The sequence below is a fragment of the Astatotilapia calliptera genome, chromosome 7 (genome assembly GCF_964374335.1).
Source record: "Astatotilapia calliptera chromosome 7, fAstCal68.1, whole genome shotgun sequence".
NCBI classification, from domain to species: Eukaryota; Metazoa; Chordata; class Actinopteri; order Cichliformes; family Cichlidae; genus Astatotilapia; species Astatotilapia calliptera.
In genome coordinates, this window is record NC_137428.1 from 68407534 (window position 1) to 68417074 (window position 9541).

The following is a 9541-nucleotide window of genomic DNA, read 5'->3' on the forward strand; positions in this document are numbered from 1 at the left end:
CGTCACAGATATTTGAAGCTACAGGACAGTTTCATCTCATCTCCATACAATTTGCTGCCTTCATTAATAGAGTTACGGAGAAAATTAGACATTGAAATATCTAACATTGCATTTCTAATGTTAAGCTTTCCTAACAACACTCAGCCTCCAGTTCACAAACTTGCCATAAGCCTGGTTGCTTTTGTTAATGATGAGCCCACATGTGTCTGGATCTCAGTTTATGCAAATATAACAGAAGTTAATCTCTTTTGGGCTCACGAGGCATCATCTTAGATGAAACTTGATTTTTGCTTAAAGGTCACCAGTTCCTTCTGCAGCCATGCTTTCCTCAGCTGACACCCACAGTCTGTGAGAACACTTGTTACGGTCGTCATAATAATAAAACAAAGGAAAAAAAATGCACATTTTAATGTTTTATTTGTGCTGCCAGCAGCATTGTCATCACTGCTCCTCTATTTTCGCTAGCCTCTTTCTGCCAGCCTTGGCCACAGTGATGAGGATGACGAGGAAGAAGCCGAGAGTCCACACAGCTGCTACGGGCAGCACCACCGCCAACAGTACGCCTGAAACAAATGTGAAATTTAAAGAGAATGAAGGGACACGTTTCTCATTAGCAGAAACCTGCTGATGCTACAGGAGCAGCAGGCAGAGTGTAAAGATTGATATAGAAACAGGAGCTTACTGGACTGAGATCTGTCTGGTACTTCGATCCTGATGGGGCCATAGGTGAGGAGACCCTGAGCGGGGTCGGCACTCACTGCTTCTCTCTTACTGATCGAGTTACAATTCTGAAAAAGAACGATGCTCCTGAGAAAAGTCAAAGATGATGAGACGGTAAAAACGATGCACTTCATCGTGTCCACACACTCCTAAATCGCCCTCAATAATAATAGCAGCAGCTCACGGGAATGCAGGACTCGTGGTCGTCCAGGTCACACAGCTGTACGGTGCAGTGCAGGTAGAGGTCGTGCGGATCTGCTGAGAAGCGAAACATGTCGAAGCTGTAGCGGACGGTGGACTTCTGCCCATTACGTCCAGACTGTCCCTCGGTTATATTAAGGAAGGAAACCGTTTGGTCCTTCACACACCTGGATGAGAGAAGTCACTGGATGTGAGGAGTTCATCGTTCACGTGCCAGAAACAACACAAAGAGAAGTTCTGACCCATTCTGAAGCAGGAAGTGAACAGATCCCTCTGTAGAGTTTGGCTGGGGATACTGTGTGGCCCAGCACTCGTTTACTCGGAGCAGAAATAAATCTGCAGGCTCCATCATTGTAACCTCGACATATACCTGTGCAAAACAAAACAATTCACTTTAATTAATATTTGGTTCTTCAGAAGGCACTTAAACCAAGACGATTTTCTAAGAATAAATGTCAAAATTCCCAATCTTCTGATTTGATTCTTTGATGGCAGAGAAAGGATTGACCTGCTAATCCCAGTTGAGGTCATCTCTAATGGGAGCGCGTGCTTACAAAGGCAACATCAAAGTCAAAGCCACCATCAGTGTGTAGAACATTAGCTGGGACTAATTTCACCCCGAGCATAAACTCGGCTAAACGTTTCGTCCCTTTAAACCTCATTTTCAGCATTTAGCCTGAACGGTCAAACGCGTGGTTCTCCAACTCAGTGCTGGGAACCAGTTGTGGACAACAGAGCCACACAGGTGAGGTGTGGAGGACCAGAAATATGGTTTTCGTCCAAAAGCCCTGAGCAACCCCTCATTTCTTGATATTTTGTTAGGAAAATAGGACAGATTTATTGAAACGTGCAAACATAAATGGAAACATTTGAGGCAAAGAGAGTTTCTACATCGTCAACCAACCTTCAAGGACATTCAGAGCTGCTCTTTGGATGTTGGCTGCCTTTTGTTCCATTGCTTCAGTAACGTTAAGATCTGGAGGCCAATCACCAACTAACCATGTATACTGTCACTGCATTTGCAGTTCTTGGATTCATGTTGAAAAATGGAGCTGCTGCCAATCACAAGCTTTGCAGATGATAATGTAAATCTGATGGTACTTTTCATATCGTTAACGACTTTGACAAGATCATCAATACTACTGAAACCCAAACCATAACAGCCTCCGTGCTTCACAGATGACTTTAGACATCCTGGTGTGCTGCTCTGACCTCGTCTGTAGAGACTGATGATATTTGGATGCATCGCTCCGTGACGCCTGTTGCTACCGTTCGTGTACCTTGGCACACCTCAGGTTTTCCCTCCCTTGTAAATGCCTTCATGACAGCCGCTCCACCACAGAGGTAAACGGCTCATGAATTACTCAGCTGAAGAACCAGATGCTTCTCTCAGGTCTTCACTGGATTCCCCCATTTTTTAAGGACATGACTTTCATGTATTGTTCATCTGCTGCAGATATGTCTTTTAGCCCGGCCAACTCGTTGTGTCTTCCACCTCAGTACACACACACACACACACACACACACACACACACACACACACACACACACACACCTCCAAGATGTGCAAACCTCCCCCTCAAACTGAGCCTTCTTTTCTGAGTTTGAGGTGACCCTGCACACCACCTCCCCCTTTACCAGGGCGTTTGTGTTGTGTGTCCAGGTGAGATGGACGGCGACGTGGGTGCCCAGAAACCTGAAGGTGGAGACAGATTCCACCACTTCTAATGGGACCGGTCTGTGCCTCCTTAAGTCCATTATGAGTTCGTTCAGCTTCAGGTTGTTTTCTAAACACCAGCGGGACAGGTTCTCTACCTGCGCCCTGTACGCCGTCTCATCTGCATCAGAGATGAGCCCAGCCACGGCCATGTCATGGTCAAGCATGCCAATGAAACCCCCGTGATGTTTGCCATTTATTCCTGTTTTCTACCATCTATATTGCATTCTGGCACCGTTGGTGTGGAGCACCCACAATTCTAGTGTACACATACAATGACAGTAAAGGGCTATTCTATTGCATTTGAACCAGGGCACATCAGCATTGTAACCTGTGCATAATCAAACTGCTCTTGGGCAGCTTCTGTCCAAGATAACAGATCAGCATTTACAAAACCACCACCCAACAGTCTTGGAAAATGGCACCACCATTGCAGCTGGCATCATGAGTCAGACCGTGGTCAGGCGGGCAACAGTGCTCAGGATCTGTAGTTCTCTGTATCAAACAGACTGATTAATAGGGTTTTGTTCATATCTGATGGCAACAAGTAGAAGGGTTTAGTGCTAAAATCAATCTGAGCAATATTTCTACAGCCCTGAGTGCACGTTGACTAGCACTACATGTACCTGCTTAGCTCAGGTGTTGCATAAAGGCAGGCTGCATCACAGCACAGGTGAATTTGAAACCTGCTTCAAAGAACCAAAAGTCCATCCTTGTGTCTAAGCATCAGTTTCATCTGTGACTGGTTAAAATCTTAACCCACCTTGTCTCGGAGCTCAATGGTTGGAGAGCTTGTGTAAGGTTTAGTGTAAGTGTGGTCTGTGTACAACATCATCCGTATCTTGGCTTCAAGTTCGTCTACTCGCATCACCGTCTCGCTGCACGTAAACAGAAGAAAGTCAAGAAAGGCGGGTTGTTCGTGGCTCTGAATACTCAATGGACAGAAAATCATTAACTCATTGCAAAGACTTCAGCAGACGGGTTTCAGAGGTCCATCAATTGAACAGACTTATTACAATGCTCAAAGGCAGCTTAAAAAAAGAAAAGAAATGTGAAGTACCATGGATGGAAAAGATGCGTTTATTTCGCCCCTCACCTGGAGATTGGTGAAACTGAAAAAGGCAGACTGACTCTTCTGATGAATGGATACATGCACGTGAAATCCATCCTGATAACTGGATCTCTAATGATGTTTCCAGTAACCCGAGGGTCTGACCTCACACTCAGGGAAAACCAGATGTGAGTTACATTTTTCTGTAAGGGGACAATAAAAGAAACAAAACATTGAGGTGCTCATCTTTTTCTAGGCTGGCGCAGACATTAAAGGAATTGTGCTCGAGCTGCACCTCAAACGGCAGTCCTCCACAGGTCACGTATTTGTGTTTGGAAACCCTGAACACGTAGTAGGGGACGCCGTCGATATGCTCTCTCTTAGCACCACAAGATTTGTTTGGCAAGTGAAGCGATTCCAGCGGCACGCCGTGATACTCGAAAAAAGCTTCCGCTGCTCTGATTGCTATGTGGTCTTTCCCACACATAACCTTGAGATGTGCATCTGTAAGAAGCAAACGTCAGCGAGTCTCTAACATAAACACGTATCAAAGGAAACGGCTCAGTTGGTGAATCGCATCCATCTGAGATTCCAGATTGTTCGTGTAAATGAGAAGTTTGATGCACACAAAGGTTAGCCATGGAGTCCCACAAGGCTCTGTGCTAGGACCAGAGATGGGCTGTAATCCGATTACTTTTTTCAAGTAACGAGTAAAGGGATTACTATTGCAAAAACGGTAATTAGATTACCGTTACTTTCCCGTAGGAACGCTGCGTTACTGCGTTACTAAAACCGTGATTTTTTGCAGTGTCTCATGACAGTGACGTAAGTGAGTGCGCCGTTTGTGACAACAGCTGTGTGCAGATCAACAATGGATCATATATCGAGTACAGGAGAGAGTATGAGCGTGCAGCGTTTAAAGCGTGGAAGTACTGACCTTACTTTGAGTTTGATTCCATAAAAAGTGACAAAAACATTAGTGTCCGCTGTGCGTGGGAAGAAAACTTCTTTTTACAGCGAAAAAAACCCCTAAACTTCCAACAAGCACCGAGTAGCTACGACGTAATGGGAAACTCACAGAGAAACTCGCGGATTCTTCCACTGACCGCGGCACACCTGCACCAGGGTAACCCTCCGCCTACCCCACTCCTGCTTTACAGGTGAAAATAGAGCAACAGGACCGCTGAGTCTTTGACTTTATTTATTTTCTGCTGTGTTTTACTTGCATCTATTTGAAAGACTGAGTGTAAACACACAAAATATTTTATTTTATGTGCTGGAATGTGCAGAAAATAGGTTTAAATGTTAAACTAATTTATTCAAGTCAGAGAATGTTGCATATAATTAAATTTTTGCTTGATGCATAAAGTTAAAAGATTAAAACTAATAAAACAAGTTTTAAAAAGAGACTTTTCCATCTGATCACATTTTGTATGATGGATTATGCAGAAAAAGTAGAATTGGGCTGAAAGATCTATCACTTTATCACCTATTCAGGTTGTAAATCGTGTTTTTAAAAACTAACTAAGTAACTAATTACTTTTGAAAATAAGTAATCAGTTACTGATTACTTTTTTCAAGTAACTTGACCAACACTGGCTAGGACCACTACTTCTCACGTTAGACAACATTATTAGAAAACACTGCATACACTGAAACAAAATGACATCAGTTGTCTCAAAGGCCTGGATGAACTTCATTTGTATTCCATCGTTTCCATTTTACTTCTCATCGTTTTTAAAACTAGTTTTCATTGCAGTTAGTTTAAATGTCTTCTTACACCAAGCTTTCTGTTAGGTATTTTAGTACCATGGGAGCATTTACTGGATATTGTTTTATAGTGACATTATACAGGAAAACTCTGTCATTCAATAAGGCCCCTTTGTTTTAGTTATTTTTCTCTTTGACCCAAGAATTGATGTGTGAGAATCACAGGCTGGTACAAGGTTGAAATACCACAGAGATCACTCCCTCAGCTACATTAGTTTCTTAATCTTTTAGACGCCTGTTGAAGGCCAGATGGTTTGTTTCAGATTTCACTAATGTAAGAACTCTTTATTTCGTGCCTTGAAAATATGTCGCTGAGATAATCACAATTGTAGCTGAACTGATAAACTACACAAAGGATGCTTCTTCACCCAAGGGCAGGAAGACGCTGCCTTATCTTGGTCTGTACTGGTTTAAACTGATAATCTGCTGTCTCATGAATTTTTCCCTCTATATAAACTGTTGTACTTGAGAATAAAGTTGAGTCGATTTGGGAGGACAATCTGAAGCAGTCTGTTTTCTTGTTCTCCCAAGCTGCTCCCGAGCTCGTACTAACACGCTGAATGGCATGCTTGAATGTTACTTGAGAATATATTTGACTGTGTTACAGACTAAGGGACATTCTCTGCTGATAGACGTCCACGCCTCGGAGGAAGTCGATCCACGGATTAGGCCCTGGAAACCGTTTCCTTCACTTTCGTTAACTGTAATAACCTGGGTTATATCCCACCTCTTGAAACACGTCAGATGACAGGCAGCCCTGTCATTGTTTGCTAGTTACAAATGTGACTATGCCTCAAGTTTCTAGTAGAAAATTAGGAAAAAGTTTTTCCACATCAAACCATAATTTGACTGAAGATTTCTTAGGGGCAGTGCGCAGTACTGTAAAACACCAAGTAAAAATGAGCACACCTTCAGAAGATTAGATTAATTAACATCAGGCTTTGCTGAATGAGATGGCAAGAAACGTCACAGATATTGACTTTGCTACATAAGAAAACACGAGCCTGCGATCAGGAGAAGCACCGTTAACAATGCGGTCAGAAAAAGAAGCATCTACACTAGTCGGGAGAAAGCTGTGGGTGGGTTGTTGCATATCAGCATTTTAAAGTAGAAGAACCAGGGAGGGGAGATCCAAGTTTGTGGCAGTAACAGATGGAGAAGCAGAAGACAGAAGGGTACTGCAGAGTGAAACGTGGTGGAGGAAAAGTTTAAATCTGGGCTCGTTTTGGCTACTCTTAAGTTGTTCGTCCTTCAGAGACACTCCACCCTCTGGTTTGCTTGTTTGTGGATAAGGATTCATACACAGCAGTGGGATAATGAGCCAAACACCTCGATCTTTGTGAAATTGGACTATCACGGGCTGCCCTCCAAAAAAAACAACACTACATATTTATGTTGGAACAAGACGTGGAAGTGGGTATAAGAGGACTTGCAGAACAGTGTCAGTGCAGCTAAATGCATGCTATCACAAACCAAACGCATGATTCGAAAACTCATTTTTCACAATGACAAGCTTTGAAATAATATTCTAAGAGATATTAGCACCGGGATCAATCTGAGAAGCTGATCTTAGACAAGTATACATTTTTGTACTTGTTATGATTTAATCTCCAATTCAAAAGCCCTAAACACAATCAGCCCAACTCAGCATAATTCTGGGGTGCATTCAGTTTCTCTTTGACAAAACTGATGATGAAATGCATTGAAATAAAAGAAAAGACAGGAGAGCCTACTTCGGTCACACTTGTCAGCATAAAAGCCGAGAGCACATTTGCAGCTCCTCTGGTCTTTAGACAGGACGCATCTTGTGGGGTCGGTGCAATGCTCCACACTGCAGGTTCCTTAGAAAGGACACAGTAAACGAACTTGATGAATCTCCACGCTGAAACACATCTCACATTTTTTTTTAACCTTCTTACCCTCAACCCCGTCCAACGTGAACCCGAGGAAAAGCAGCAGAGCCACGGGAAGCTATTTTGGAGGAAGGATATTTCCGCTTTTACTCTTTTTATCCATCTTTCTTTTCTTTTTTACACGAAAGGACAATAAAGCTGTGGATGTTTCACCCGGGCCTACCTTCAAGCCGGTTAAGCTCATTGCAGTAACGATTTGTGGGTATATGCAGGACACGCTGGCGTTATATTTGCAGTCAAACGAGACGTCCTTCTCCGCTCCGTCGTTACTTCACCTGCCGGTCTCCAATCAGGAACACCTGCTGTGTTTTTCCGTGGAGGGTTTTGGAGCTTTAACCCCGCTGTTTGAACCCCGCGAATTAATTCGGCTAAATATGTCATGTTTAAAGTATCAAATAAGTTTGAACACTCAGCCCCACCACGTCGATCTCCTGCGTTTTATTGATTAACATAAATAATATTCTGATAATTGATTATATTTACATTTTATAGTTTCACGGTTTCCCTTAAAACAAAGGGAAAGAAAATAAAAAGAGGCAAAACACAAACATCTTTTTTTAGTTCCTTCGTGGATGTGCTGACAAAATTGGTTTTATATATCGAGGTTTCCAGCAGAGGGCGCTATTGCCGCCTCAAACTAGTTCCGTGCTTCGTCATCCCCATCACCGTTTACAGCAGTGGTTCCCAAACCTTTTTGCTGGGCCCCTTTGTTTTACAAGAAAAAATGTTCCCCACGCGCGTGCACACGCACAAACACATCCTCCAACCACACGCGCTCATATTTTGCTCCATTGCGGTTTATTTCACACCTCAAACATTTAGTAAACAATTAAAAAACACAAGTAAACTGCAATAAATTACAGGTGGTAATAAAAGAAACTACTAACTCTTTTATGCTGCGTCCGCACCTACACGGGTGATTTTGACCACGCAGCTGTTTCGTCCACGTAAACGGCGTTTCCAATCACCGAAAACGGAGATTTTTTTAAAACTCCTTTTTTGCGTTTAACGTGTGGACGAGGAATACAGAGTTGGTCACGCAGCGTCAAAGGTATGCGCCTTTATTCACGTCACGCTGTGGCCACGTTATTGTTTACAGGAGATGAATCACAGAATGATAGAGACGAAATACTGTTAATCTGACTGTCTGCAGGTTTACACGCAGTTACTGTCCCTTTGTTTACAAAGGCAGAGGCGTCACAGTGTCATTATTTTACACGTACTTGTTTTTTTCCTGTGTAATAATGTTCAACATTGCTGTCAATACATTTTTAAAAAGGTTGGTGAAGCCAAAGGGAAGAGTTGCTTCACCACATTTTCTAGTCTTTGGCTTAGAATGAAGTTGGTTTGGAAACATATTCAGCGACGCTTCATCTCCTGCTTTGCGTTTCTGTGGGCGCCCCGTGCTAGCAGTGTCCAAGCGTTTTGTTTTGACCCCCCCACACTTTGGGAAGGTCTGGTTTACAGTATGCGTAAAAACGCCGCAGTCACTCAGGTGACTTAAAGTTCGACTCTCTACTAAAGTAAAGACTTTGAGCCAGATGCATCTGGACACTGGAAAATCACTAAAACCACTTTGATTCCATATTTGGACCACTGCGGGCACAGAAGGTTTAGTGTCAGCAGGTCAAAACAGTGGGGCTCCTGCATGATGGGCCTGTGGTTGGAAATATCTGTGTCTCCAGGGAAGCCATAAGTGGGTCAGTGCATTTCCTTCTGTTCCAACTCGTCACACCCCGAGGCTGGGGTCCATACTCTCAGGCATCACTGGCCAGGCCTCCCTTCTCTGCTGCAGAGGCACGAACAGCACCGAGGAGCAGGTTCTTTGTCTCTGGTTGTTCAGAGCTGTACACTTCATTTTATTATTCCAATCTTCAGTTTTGCAAATTTGAGTAGATGTGACACGATGTTACAAAACCTCTGAGGAAAAATCGGCTGAAATCCAGCAAAGAGCAGAGGCCAAAGATTTTGAAATTACCGATAAATAATGGCTCGGCACACGTCACATTTTGGTTTAAGATGAAATACTGTTACAGTACAAAGATGTCCTCTTTTTACACTGTTGGTAATTAGCTTTAGATTTACAATGTAGCCATGTGTGCTCTTGTCTTTGCAAGCAGAAAAAGAATCATTCTGCTACATTTGAAATGATCTGTTCTGTGCTTTGAT

The 9541-nt window shown here is 43.1% G+C and overlaps 1 protein-coding gene across 3 annotated transcripts; it reads right to left on the bottom strand.

Moving 5' to 3' along the window:
• Positions 1–400: 400 nt before the first annotated feature.
• On the bottom strand, positions 401–8155 carry zpd (zona pellucida glycoprotein d). Of its 3 annotated transcripts, none has more exons than XM_026176751.2 (10): positions 7536–8155; positions 7379–7430; positions 7193–7300; positions 3985–4193; positions 3735–3892; positions 3402–3516; positions 1164–1291; positions 905–1088; positions 683–788; positions 401–563 (listed from the first exon to the last, which is right to left on the bottom strand). In XM_026176751.2, exons 1-10 carry the CDS (start codon positions 7554–7556, stop codon positions 442–444), a joined length of 1203 nt encoding a protein of 400 aa, XP_026032536.1. In that variant the 5' UTR covers positions 7557–8155; the 3' UTR covers positions 401–441. The 3 variants fall into 3 exon arrangements, 2 of the variants coding, with proteins under 2 accessions (XP_026032536.1, XP_080160102.1); XR_013910166.1 differs by having other exon boundaries at positions 545–563; positions 683–807; XM_080303976.1 differs by lacking the exons at positions 7193–7300; positions 7379–7430; positions 7536–8155 and adding an exon at positions 4627–4781.
• Between the last annotated feature and the right edge of the window lie 1386 nt (positions 8156–9541).

Bases quoted from the DNA above. Each gene is read 5' to 3' on its own strand.
- zpd (XM_026176751.2), bottom strand. From the start codon at position 7,556: ATGAGCTTAACCGGCTTGAAG. The intron at 4,194-7,192 runs GTAGGCTCTCCT...TGCTTCTTACAG, and splicing joins TGCTGACAAGTGTGACCGAA to ATGCACATCTCAAGGTTATG. The intron at 564-682 runs GTAAGCTCCTGT...CATTTGTTTCAG, and splicing joins ACCAGACAGATCTCAGTCCA to GCGTACTGTTGGCGGTGGTG.